This window comes from Heptranchias perlo, chromosome X (assembly GCF_035084215.1).
Source record: "Heptranchias perlo isolate sHepPer1 chromosome X, sHepPer1.hap1, whole genome shotgun sequence".
Taxonomy (NCBI): domain Eukaryota; kingdom Metazoa; phylum Chordata; class Chondrichthyes; order Hexanchiformes; family Hexanchidae; genus Heptranchias; species Heptranchias perlo.
Genome location: NC_090370.1, coordinates 17,949,936 through 17,963,562, shown reverse-complemented (window position 1 = coordinate 17,963,562; position 13,627 = coordinate 17,949,936). Strand labels below are relative to the sequence as shown.

General features: G+C 47.5%; 1 protein-coding gene across 2 annotated transcripts in view; it reads right to left on the bottom strand.

Annotated features, from left to right (window-relative positions):
- The window catches only part of LOC137307323 (amphiphysin-like), a 187,126-nt gene that overhangs the window by 29,129 nt on the left and 144,370 nt on the right, over positions 1 to 13,627 (bottom strand). For both annotated transcript variants that reach the window (XM_067976797.1, XM_067976798.1), the window contains 3 exons: positions 5,507 to 5,582; positions 4,270 to 4,352; positions 1,185 to 3,354 (listed from right to left, as the gene is read on the bottom strand). In XM_067976797.1, coding sequence (XP_067832898.1) covers positions 1,185 to 3,354; positions 4,270 to 4,352; positions 5,507 to 5,582 — 2,329 coding nt within the window. The remainder of the gene's footprint in view (positions 1 to 1,184; positions 3,355 to 4,269; positions 4,353 to 5,506; positions 5,583 to 13,627) is intronic.

Here is a 13,627-nt window from a genome sequence, read left to right as displayed (position 1 = left end):
GCCTTAGCCCCATATCTCTTAATACGCTTGGTTCACAGAAATCTATCAATCTCAGATTTAACATTCACAATTGAGTTAGCAACTGTAGAAGCATTTCCTAACTTCACTCCTGCATGTCCTGGCTCTAAATGTGAGGCTATGTCCCCTCTGCCTTGTATTCAAGTATAGGAGACCTCCAAAAACAGTTCCAAATTTATCGGCAGCCAGAAGCAATAATCCAGCCACTGAGCTCTAAATCCTGCATGGTCCCTTTAAATAGCGCTGGTGGGGGGCCCTCCAGGCACTCTAAGACACGTTCAGATGGTCGGGGTTAAGACTGTGAGTTGAGCGTTAAGTCCCAAAATGGTGTCCATCACTTTAAATCGGTGTTGCACACTGATTGTATCCATTTTCTCCTTACTTTACATGATTCCAGCGTTCGTTATCTGCGCCCGCGCTAACTCCTATACCAAGATGGCGTCCGGCGCACGTCATGCAGGAATCGTGCGTGCGCAGCCAAGACGCCATCTTGGATGTTCGAGAGGCCGCGTAGTGCCGAAACAATGGGCGCCACACGGCCCAATTTAGCGTCCTATGATTCTAAGATTTTATGATTTTGTACCTCAGCCAAGCCCTCTGCCTCAACTAGAAGATACCCTTCCAATCAGTTGCTTCCTCTAACCTTACACATTACCGCTGTTGCAAGCCACCCGCCCACAACTCACAGACCTAATCTTCCCCACCCTTCCTTTGACTACTCTTTTACTATTTATATGTTTATAAAAGACTTTTGGATTCCCTTTTATGTTAGCCGCTAATCTATTTTCATACTCTCTTTGCCCCTCTTATTCCCTTTTTTAGATCTCCTCTGTATTTTCTGTATTCAGCCTGGTTCTCTACTGTATTATGAACCTTACATTCATTATAAACCTCCTTTTTCTGTTTCATTTTAATCTCTGTATCTTTAGTCATCCAGGGAGCACTAAATTTGGATGCCCTTCCTCTCCCCCTCGTAGGGAATGTGTCTACTCTGTACCCGAACCATCTCCTCTCCTTAGTTAACTAATATCAGCAAATACCAGATTGCGACTGGAGTACCCTCTGACCCCGTGTTACTCTGTATTATATGTGTGCAGTTACTAGATGAGAGTTCCTTAAATTTATTGCTGCAAAAATATTTGTGGTTGTCTTTCTATCCACATTACCTGAGGTGGTGGCTGTGGTGAAGTGATAGCTGTTGGAGCAGAGGTCACGGTAGGTTCACAAATCTGTGGAGCAACTGAGGAGCCATTCGCCATCGAGGTCAAGGTATCCTTGGATGAAATGGAAGCTGAAGGAGCAGGCACTTCTCTTTGAGCTTTAGAAGATGTTAACCCATCAGTACAAACTTGTGCTTTAGGCTGTGATACTTCAGGAGCTTCAGGACTGGCCAGGACAGTCAGCTCATGGGTTGTATGATCTTCAGTGGAAGCTGAGGCTTCAGTAGAAACCTGGACTTCGGGCTCAGGCTCTGAGGTTCCAGGAGATATAGGACCAGCTTGAGGAGGAGCCACCTCACCAGATGGGTGATCTTCAGAGGAAGCTGAGGCTTCGGTAGAAACCTGGACTTCAGGCTCAGGCTCTGACACTTTAGGGGCTTCAGGACTGGCTGAGTCAGTCACCTCATTGGTTGTATGATCTTCAGAGGACGTTGAGCCTTCAGTAGAAATCTGGACTTTGGGCTCAGGCTCTGACACTTTAGGGGCTTCAGGACTGGCTGGGACAGTCACCTCATTGGTTGTGTGATCTTCAGAGGACGTTGAGCCTTCAGTAGAAATCTGGACTTTGGGCTCAGGCTCTGACACTTTAGGGGCTTCAGGACTGGCTGGGACAGTCACCTCATTGGTTGTATGATCTTCAGAGGACGTTGAGCCTTCAGTAGAAATCTGGACTTTGGGCTCAGGCTCTGACACTTTAGGGGCTTCAGGACTGGCTGGGACAGTCACCTCATTGGTTGTATGATCTTCAGAGGACGTTGAGCCTTCAGTAGAAATCTGGACTTTGGGCTCAGGCTCTGACACTTTAGGGGCTTCAGGACTGGCTGGGACAGTCACCTCATTGGTTGTATGATCTTCAGAGGACGTTGAGCCTTCAGTAGAAATCTGGACTTCGGGCTCAGGCTCTGACACTTTAGGGGCTTCAGGACTGGCTGGGACAGTCACCTCATTGGTTGTATGATCTTCAGAGGACGTTGAGCCTTCAGTAGAAATCTGGACTTTGGGCTCAGGCTCTGACACTTTAGGGGCTTCAGGACTGGCTGGGACAGTCACCTCATTGGTTGTATGATCTTCAGAGGACGTTGAGCCTTCAGTAGAAACCTGGACTTCGGGCTCAGGCTCTGAGGTTACAGGAGATACAGGATTGGCTTGAGGAGGAGCCACCTCACCAGATGGGTGATCTTCAGAGGAAACTGAGCCTTCAGTAGAAACCTGGACTTCAGGCTCAGGCTCTAAGGCTTCAAGTACTACAGGGCTCGTTTCCATGGTGACCTCGGTAGCTTGTTGATCTTCAGAGGAAACTAAGGCTTCAGTCGAAACTGGAACTTCAGGCTCAGGTTGTGAGACTTTGGGAGTTGCAGAGCTTAACGCCAGGGATACTTCACCAGTAGATGATGCTCGAGAAGAATTTGTAGCTGGATCTGTAGAAGAATTTTGACTTGATGATGAAGATGAAAGAGATAAGTCTTCAATGGTTGAGATGGCTTCGTCACCAACAGTAACTGTGGATAAGCTTTGGAGAGAAGGTGAGGTATTGGTAGATAATATTTCTGAGTGACTTTCATCAGTAGTAGATGAGTGGACCAAATCATTGCTGGACAATTCAAGCAGTGTCGATTCTGAATGAAAGGGCTCACTTCTAGGTGCTTTGGGTGGTGGGGTATCTAACATATTGCCAGAGGACTCTGGCCTTGAATTTTCTGAAGAGTTTGCCTTCTCAGCATGTACGAGACATGTTGAGGATGAAGTATCTGGAGGTGAAGCAGTTGGAACATCATTGAATGGTTCTTCTGAAGGAGATCGTGTTTCAGAAGAAGGAGGTGCTAGGGGCTCAATTTTACTTAATGATAAACGCGGAGAGGGTTTTGGAGCTTCGTCAGGTGGTGACACGGCAGCAGGGTGAGTCTCTTTGTGTGATTTCGCCATTTCAAGGTTCGTTTCGTGAGATGGTGGAGCAGATGAAGGTGAAAGATCTGAGGAGGATGGTGTTTCAGGAGGTAAGCCCTCATCCTTCGATATGGTGGCTCCCATCAATGATTGGTCAAGATTGCTCTCCAAATAGGTTGAAAGTCTACTTGCAGGGTTCACTGGTGATGAGATAATCAGAGAGCGTCTGTTGCTGCAACAGATAAGCACAGGTACCTCATATAGTCTTTCATACTCTTCATTTATGAGATCGCCTAACAATGTCAATAAAGAACACCACAGCCCACCTGGTGGCTCAGGATGCCCTGCCTGGTGTGGTACTGAGCCACCAGGTTGAGTTCGCCGACCTCACCTGGACCAGCACTAAATTGGCCTCGGCTCCCTTGGGCGTGTGAGTAACAACACGATCGCGATTAGCCGGAACATCCCCCATGGTGCAATCAACTAAAAGCACTCCCCGAATGGGCTAACACATCAAAGTGGCTACTAGGATGAAGTACCAGAGGGCAGTTGATGCCAGTAGAGGTGCATCCTAAAGTTGGCACCTTCAGGAGAGGAGGAACAAAAAGAGGGAGAAAATAAGGGAGCCAAAATACGAAAGAACAGGAAAGTTGCAGATTTCACAGAACAGCAGTGCTGAGTGTTGCGAACTTTAACCCATGATATTATCACTTGAACAGTTGGTGTGAGTTATGTCCATCACCGGCATCTCCACATCATGAGTTATGACAAGCAGAGGTGAACTCATGGTCAATCATTTTCAATTAAGAGGAGGTTGTTTTGCTAGAAAGTTTGACTTATTAGTTTATCTCTGCCACGGTTAATGTGGGGGAGGGTATGACATGCTGCACTTTGAGGGGGGAAGGCATTACAAGTTGTACTTTGGGGAAGATATTATGTGCTGCGCGTTTTAGTGAAGATTTTCGAACTGATATTTCCAAGAATGGACAGATGATGAAGTCAGTATTATTGAATGATTTTACACCTGTTCAGGATGATTGACAAGGGGTTCCTCGGGCAGAGTGGGAAGGGACCCCATTCAGTGGTACAGACAATGAACCCGTGTTAAGTAATGATATCGTGCCCTGCTGGGATTGTACTGACTTACCCGGAGACACCCTTCACAATAAACACCTTCGTACTGTGCTGCTTCTCCAGCTTTGTCATCACAGAGTACAGAGCCTGGTTCAGCTGCAAACACAGAAAGACCCGGTCAAGTAATGGTGAACATGACAGCAATGCACTGAGGGGTCTTGTCAGGGAGTGGTGAATTACGGGAAACAGACCAGTCAATGACACACGAACAATGAAAATCAAGATCGACACTGCAGTGAGTATGTGAGAGGCAAAGGTCAGATGTCTCCTCAGTTACATTCTTCTTAATTATTATCCTCATCATCATCGGGAACTTCACTGCTGGGAATGGAAAAATATTCATCTTTCAGCTCAATTCAATATCAAACACTCCCTGAGCAGGTACAGGGTTAGATACAGAGTAAAGCTCCCTCTACACTGTCCCATCAAACACTCCCAGGGCAGGTACAGGGTTAGATACAGAGTAAAGCTCCCTCTACACTGTCCCATCAAACACTCCCAGGGCAGGTACAGGGTGAGATACAGAGTAAAGCTCCCTCTACACTGTCCCATCAAACACTCCCAGGGCAGGTACAGGGTTAGATACAGAGTAAAGCTCCCTCTACACTGTCCCATCAAACACTCCCAGGGCAGGTACAGGGTGAGATACAGAGTAAAGCTCCCTCTACACTGTCCCATCAAACACTCCCAGGGCAGGTACAGGGTTAGATACAGAGTAAAGCTCCCTAGACACTGTCCCATCAAACACTCCCAGAGCAGGTACAGGGTTAGATACAGAGTAAAGCTCCCTCTACACTGTCCCATCAAACACTCCCAGGGCAGGTACAGGGTTAGATACAGAGTAAAGCTCCCTCTACACTGTCCCATCAAACACTCCCAGGGCAGGTACAGTACGGGTTAGATACAGAGTAAAGCTTCCTCTACACTGTCCCATCAAACACTCCCAGGGCAGGTACAGGGTTAGATACAGAGTAAAGCTCCCTCTACACTGTGCATCAAACACTCCCAGGGCAGGTACAGCACGGGTTAGATACAGAGTAAAGCTCCCTCGACACTGTCCCATCAAACACTCCCACGGCAGGTACATCATGGAATAGATACAGAACAAAGCATCGTCAGATTGCTGCATGTTCAACCAATTTGAAACTTCCGTGACCGATGTTTGATGCCCGTGAAGTGATGGGAAGTTGTGGCTCTCCAGAGAGATTAAATGCTGCCCAGTTCCAAGTGTCAGCACCAGCCGTTATTACCTTGCTCATCTCCTGGTAGAAAGTATCCCGTAAGTTCGACATGTTCTGAAATATTGTCACGTAGCATCCAATACGGCTGCAAAGAAAGGAGTTCGGATTAACTGTCTCAAAGTCAGTTCACCATTTGTAACACTTCCTCTTTTAACAGCTCTCTTTTCTACTCTGGGGTACAAGCCCTGTGCCACCTCTCTGGCTGCACTGATTGGTCTGCCCTCAGGGCCTTTGGGTTTTACTGAGGTCTACTCGGCCGACTCGGTTCATCCAAAAGGTGCCCAGGTTTTACTGGTGTTTCCCCAGTCCTCGGAGACGCATCTCTTGCTTCCACTGGCAGGTATCACACAGATCTGCTGTGGGCACCCTTCAGTCCAGTGTGGGGCTGCACCTTGTTTTGAGGGTTGTGTTCATTGAGAGTGAGATTGCGAAGGTCGGCCACAAGAACTGCAAACCAGGCTCCCAAAATCTAGTTTCTGTCGTAGGATGCCAGCTCAGTGCATGCAGCTTGTCCAATGTATACCAGGCGCATGTATAAGGTACCAATGTGTGAGCACACTCAAAGAATCATTGAAATTTATGGCACAGAACGAGGCCATTCGGCCCATCGTGTCCGTGCCGGCCAATAAAGAGCTATCCGGCTTAATCCCACTTTCCAGCACTTGGTCTGTGGACCCTGTAGGTTACAGCACTTCAGGTGCACATCCAGATACTTTTTAAATGAGTTGAGGGTTTCTGCCTGTACCACCCTTTCAGGCAGTGAGTTCCAGACCCCCACCACCCTCTGGGTGAAAACATTTCTCCTCAGCTCCCCTCTAATCCTTCTACCAATTACTTTAAATCTATGCCCCCTGGTTATTGACCTCCCTGCTTAGGGAAATAGGTCCTCCCTATCCACTCTATCTAGGCCCCTCATAATTTTATGCACCTCAATTAAATCACCCCTCAGCCTCCTCTGTTCCAAGGAAAACAACCCCAGCTTATCCAATCTTTCCTCATAGCTAAAATTCTCCAGTCCTGGCAACATCCTCGTAAATCTCCTCCTTTTTTGAGGAGGGAACTAGTAGAATAGATCGGGGAGAACCAGTGGATGTGGTGTATTTGGATTTTCAGAAGGCTTTTGATAAGGTCCCTGTTGGCCAGGGGCTGCAGAAAGTAACCTGAGACGTCAGCTGCTGATACAAAGGCAAGAGCAACTTTTGAACTGAAGTAACCTGAGTTCAGTCGCTGGCCTGAGCTGGCTGGAACCGGTTTGAATTAGCTAAGTTTTGTGCAAGACAAAGGAGATGTGATAAGACACAAGTCCTTATTTAGAAAAGGAGTAATGAGGTAATGCTACCTACGTCCTTGGGACAGAGCCAATGAGGAGAAGACACAGACGAGGCGAGCAAGCCTAAACCAACGGGAGAAAGAGACAGCACAGCTTGAAGAGATAAGATTCGGAATAAGAATGAAGAATCTCTGGCGTGGAGCCAGAGCGAAGACTCCGGAGACCAACCATCGCGGAAGTGGAAGACCCTACGTCAGGGACGTAGAGACGACGTCGAGAGAGAGAACGGAACGCCTGGCCAGCGTCAGCTCTACTTTTCGTGTATTATCCTTTATATTCTGTGACCACTCAGGGAGTGTCAGAGAAACCTAGTGGGTGTGCGTTTAGATCCTAGTTTGGGTATAAAATGGTATAACCTGGTGCAAACTGCATGTCTACATCTAACCAGACATATAAGCTATATGTATATGATCTAACGGCGTGAATAAAGTGAATTGAGAGTTAAGAGAGAATTGACTCTTCTCCTCTTTGTACTAAGCCAATAACCGTAACTGGTGACCTCCGGTCAACAGTCCCCCACAAGAGATTAGTGTGCAAAATTAAAGCACATGGGATTGGGGGTAATATACTGGCATGGATTGAGAATTGGTTGACAGACAGGAAACAGAGAGTAGGAATAAACGGGTCTTTTTCCGGGTGGCAGGAAGTGACTAGTGGGGTACCGCAGGGATCAGTGCTTGGGCCCCAGCTATTCACAATATATATCAATGATTTGGATGAGGGAACTGAATGTAACATTTCCAAGTTTGCAGACGACACAAAGCTGGGGTGGAATGTGAGCTGTGAGGAGGATGCAAAGAGACTCCAATGTGATTTAGACAAGTTGGGTGAGTGGGCAAGAACATGGCAGATGCAGTATAATGTGGATAAATGTGAGGTTATCCACTTTGGTTGTAAAAACAGAAAGACAGAGTATTATCTGAATGGTGATAGATTGGGAAAAGGGGAGGTGCAACGAGACCTGGGTGTCCTTGTACACCAGCCGCTGAAAGTGAGCATTCAGGTGCAGCAAGCAGTTAGGAAGGTGAATGGTATGTTGGCCTTCATTGCAAGAGGATTTGAGTACAGGAGCAGGGATGTCTTACTGCAGTTGTACAGGGCCTTGGTGAGACCACACCTGGAGTATTGTGTGCAGTTTTGGTCTCCTTATCTGAGGAAGGATGTCCTTGCCATGGAGGGAGTGCAACAAAGGTTTACCAGACTGATTCCTGGGATGGCAGGACTGACATATGAGGAGAGATTGGGTCGACTTGGCCTGTATTCACTAGAGTTTAGAAGAATGAGAGGTGATCTCATCGAAACATATAAAATTCTAACAGGACTAGACAGACTAGATGCAGGGAGGATGTTCCCGATGGATGGGGAGTCCAGAACCAGGGGTCACAGTCTCAGGATATGGGATATGCCATTTAGAACCGAGATGAGGAGAAATTTCTTCACTCAGAGGGTGGTGAACCTGTGGAATTCTCTACCACAGAAGGCAGTGGAGGCCAAGTCATTAGATGTATTCAAGAAGGAGATAGATATATTTCTTAATGCTAAAGGGATCAAGGGATATGGGGAAAAAGCGGGAACAGGGTACTGAGTTAGACAATCAGCCATGATCATTTTGAATGGCGGAGCAGGTCCGAAGGGCCGAATGGCCGACTCTTGCTCCAATTTTCCATGTTTCTATGTTTCTATGTACCCTCTCCAGTGCAATTATATCCTTCCTGTAATGTGGTGACCAGAACTGTAAGCAATTCTCAAGCTGTGGCCTAATTAATGTTTTATACAGTTCCAGCATAATATTCCTGCTTTTATATTCTTTGCCTCGGCTAATAAAGGAAAGTATCCCGTATGCCTTCTTAAACACCTTATCGACCTCTCCTGCTACCTTCAGGGATCTGTGGACATGCACTCCAAGGTCCCTCACTTCCTCTACACCCCTCAGTATCCTCCCATTTATTGGGTATTCCCTTCCCCTCCCCAAATGCATTACCTCACACTTCTCCGGATTGAATTCCATTTGCCACTTTTCTGCCCATCTGACCAGTCCATTGATATCTTCCTGCAGTCTACAGCTTTCCTCCTCACTATCAACCACACGGCCAATTATCGTATCATCTGCAAACTTCTTAATCGTGCCCCCCACATTTAAGTCGAAATCATTGATTATATACCACAAAAAGCAAGGGACCGAGAACTGAGCCCTGCGGAGCCCCACTGGAAACAGCCTTCCAGTCACAAAAACACCCATCGACCATTACCCTTTGCTTAGAATCATAGAAAGGTTACAGTATGAAAGGAGGCCATTCGGCCCATCGAACCCGTGCCGGCTCTATGCAACAGCAATCCAGCTAGTCCCACTCCCCCGCCCTATCCCCGTTGCCCTGCAAATTATTTCCTTTCAAGTACTTATCCTGTTCCCTTTTGAAGGCCATGATTGAATCTGCCTCCACCACCCTTTCAGGCAGTGCATTCCAGATCATAACCACTCGCTGTGTAAAAAAGTTTTTCCTCATGTCACCTTTGGTTCTTTTGCCAATCACCTGAAATCTATGCCCTCTGGTTCTTGACCTTTCCACCAATGGGAACAGTTTCTCTCCATCTATTCTGTCTATAATTTTAAATTATATTTTATATTGATGATTTTGAATACCTCTATCAAATCTCCTCGCAACCTTCTCTGTGCCAAGGAGAACAACCCCAGCTTCTCCAGTCTATCCACGTAACGAAAGTCCCTCATCCCTGGAATCATTCCTTACTTGTGTACTCGATGCCTCTATTTATAAAGCCCAGGATCCCGTATGCTTTTTTAACCGCTTTCTCAACCTGCCCTGCCACCTTCAACGATTTGTGCACATATACCCCCAGATCTCTCTGTTCCTGTACCCCTTTCAGAATTATTTTTTATTTGTTCATGGGATGTGGGCGTCGCTGGCGAGGCCGGCATTTATTGCCCATCCCTAATTGCCCTTGAGAAGGTGGTGGTGAGCCGCCTTCTTGAACCGCTGCAGTCCAAGTGGTGAAGGTTCTCCCACAGTGCTGTTAGGAAGGGAGTTCCAGGATTTTGACCCAGTGACAATGAAGGAACGGCCGATATATTTCCAAGTCGGGATGGTGTGTGACTTGGAGGGGAACGTGCAGGTGGTGTTGTTCCCATGTGCCTGCTGCTCTTGTCCTTCCAGGTGGTAGAGGTCGCGGGTTTGGGAGGTGCTGTCGAAGAAGCCTTGGCGAGTTGCTGCAGTGCATCCTGTGGATGGTGCACACTGCAGCCACAGTGCGCCGGAGGTGAAGGGAGTGAATGTTTAGGGTGGTGGATGGGGTGCCAATCAAGCGGGCTGCTTTGTCCTGGATGGTGTTGAGCTTCTTGAGTGTTGTTGGAGCTGCACTCATCCAAGCAAGTGGAGAGTATTCCATCACACTCCTGACTTGTGCCTTGAAGATGATGGAAAGGCTTTGTGGAGTCAGGAGGTGAGTCACTCGCCGCAGAATACCCAGCCTCTGACCTGCTATCGTAGCCACAGTATTTATATGGCTGGTCCAGTTAAGTTTCTAGTCAATGGTGACACCCAGGATGTTGATGGTGGAGGATTCGGCAATGGTAATGCCGTTGAATGTCAAGGGGAGGTGGTTATACTCTCTCTTGTTGGAGATGGTCATTGCCTGGCACTTGTCTGGCATGAATGTTACTTGCCACGTATCAGCCCAAGCCTGGATGTTGTCCAGGTCGTGCTGCATGCGGGCTCAGACTGCTTCATTATTTGAGGGGTTGCGAATGGAACTGAACACTGTGCAATCATCAGCGAACATCCCCATTTCTGACCTTATGATGGAGGGAAGGACATTGATGAAGCAGCTGAAGATGGTTGGGCCTAGGACACTGCCCTGAGGAACTCCTGCAGCAATGCCCTGGGGCTGAGATGACTGGCCTCCAACAACCACTACCATCTTCCTTTGTGCTAGGTATGACTCCAGCCACTGGAGAGTTTTCCCCCTGATTCCCATTGACTTCAATTTTACTAGGGCTCCTTCGTGCCACACTCGGTCAAATGCTGCCTTGATGTCAAGGGCAGTCACTCTCACCTCACCTCTGGAATTCAGCTCTTTTGTCCATGTTTGGACCAAGGCTGTAATGAGGTCTGGAGCCGAGTGGTCCTGGCGGAACCCAAACTGAGCATCGGTGAGCAGGTTATTGGTGAGTAAGTGCCGCTTGATAGCACTGTCGACGACACCTTCCATCACTTTGCTGATGATTGAGAGTAGACTGATGGGGCGGTAATTGGCAGGATTGGATTTGTCCTGCTTTTTGTGGACAGGACATACCTGGGCAATTTTCCACATTGTCGGGTAGATGCCAGTGTTGTAGCTGTACTGGAACAGCTTGGCTAGACGCGCGGCTAGTTCTGGAGCACAAGTCTTCAGCACTACAGCCGGGATGTTGTCGGGGCCCATAGCCTTTGTTGTATCCAGTGCACTCAGCCGTTTCTTGATATCACATGGAGTGAATCGAATTGGCTGAAGACTGGCTTCTGTGATGGTGGGGATATCGGGAGGAGGCTGAGATGGATCATCCACTCGGCACTTCTGGCTGAAGATGGTTGCAAACGCTTCAGCCTTGTCTTTTGCACTCACGTGCTGGGCTCTGCCATCATTGAGGATGGGGATGTTTACAGAGCCTCCTCCTCCCTTTCGTTGTTTAATTGTCCACCACCATTCACGACTGGATGTGGCAGCACTGCAGAGCTTTGATCTGATCCGTTGGTTGTGGAATCGCTTAGCTCTGTCTATAGCATGTTGCTTCCGCTGTTTAGCATGCATGTAGTCCTGAGTTGTAGCTTCACCAGGTTGGCACCTCATTTTTAGGTATGCCTGGTGCTGCTCCTGGCATGCTCTTCTATACTCCTCATTGAACCAGGGTTGATCCCCTGGCTTGTTGGTAATGGTAGAGTGAGGAATATGCCGGGCCATGAGGTTACAGATTGTGCAGGAATACAATTCTGCTGCTGCTGATGGCCCACAGCGCCTCATGGATGCCCAGTATTGAGCTGCTAGATTTGTTCTCAATCTATCCCATTTAGCACGGTGGTAGTGCCACACAACACGTTGGATGGTATCCTCAGTGCGAAGACGGGACTTCGTCTCCACGAGGACTGAGCGGTGGTCACTGTGCCCTCTAGTTTATATTGCCTCTCCTCGTTCTTCCTACCGAAATGTATCACTTCGCATTTTTCTGCGTTAAATTTCATCTGTCACGTGTCCGCCCTTGCCACCAGCCTGTCTATATCCTCTTGAAGTCTATCACTATCCTCCTCAGTGTTCACTACCCTTCCAAGTTTTGTGTCATCTGCAAATTTTGAAATTGTGCCCTGCACACCCAAGTCCAGGTCATTAATATATATCAAGAAAAGCAGTGGTCCCAGCACCGACCCCTGGGGAACACCACTGTACACCTCCCTCCAGTCCGAAAAACAACTGTTCACCACTACTCTCTGTTTCCTGTCACTTAGCCAATTCTGTATCCATGCTGCCACTGCCCCTTTTATTCCATGGGCTTCAATCTTGATGACAAGCCTATTATGCGGCACTTTATCAAATGCCTTTTGAAAGTCCATATACACATCAACTGCATTGCCCTCATCTACCCTCTCTTTTACCTCATCAAAAAACTCTCTCAGGTTAGTTAAACACGATTTGCCTTTAACAAATCCGTGCTGGCTTTCCCTAATCAATCCACACTCGTCCAAGTGACTGTTAATTCTGTCCCGGATTATCGATTCTAAAAGTTTCCCCACCACTGAGGTTAACCTGACTGGCCTATAGTTGCTGGGTTTATCCTTACACCCTTTTTTGAATAAGGGTGTAATATTTGCAATTCTCCAGTCCTCTGGCACCACCCCCGTATCTAAGGATGTTTGGAAGATTGTGGCCAGTACCTCCGCAATTTCCACCCTTACTTCCCTCAGGAACCTAGGATGCATCACATTGGGACCGAGTGACTTATCTACTTTAAGTACAGCTAGCCTTTCTAGTACCTCTTCTTTATCAATTTTTAGCCCATCCAGTATCTCAACTACCTCCCCTTTTACTGTGACTCTGGCAGCATCTTCTTCCTTGGTAAAGACAGATGCAAAGTACTCATTTAGTACCTCAGCCACCCCTCTGCCTCCATGAGTAGGTCTCCTTTTTGATCCCTAATCGACCCCACCCCTCCTCTTACTACCTGTTTATTATTTATAAGCCTATAGAAGACTTCTGGATTCCCTTACATTCTATTCTCATACTCTCTCTTTGCCCCTCTTATTTCCTTTTTCACTTCCCCTCTGAACTTTCTATGTTCTGCCTGGTTCTCACTTGTATTATCAACCTGACATCTGTCATATGCCTACTTTTTCCGTTTCATCTTACTCATTATCTCTTTTGTCATCCAGGGAGCTCTGGCTTTAGTTGCCCTACCTTTCTCCCCCGTGGGAATGTGCCTGGACTGTACCCAAACTACCTCCTCTTTAAAGACCGCCCATTGTTCAATTGAAGTTTTGGCTGCCAATCTTTGATTCCAATTCACCCGGGCCAGATCTGTTCTCATCCCACTGAAATTGGCCTCCTCCAATTGAGTATTTTTACTTTAGAGTGGTCCGTGTCCTTTTCCACAGCTATTCTAAACCTTATAATACTATGATCGCTGTTCCCTGAATGCTCCCCCACTGACACTTGCTCCACTTGACCCACCTCATTCCCCAGAACCAAGTCCAGAAATGCCTCCTTCCTCGTTGGGCCGGAAATGTACTGGTCAAGAAAGTTCTCCTCAACACACTTCA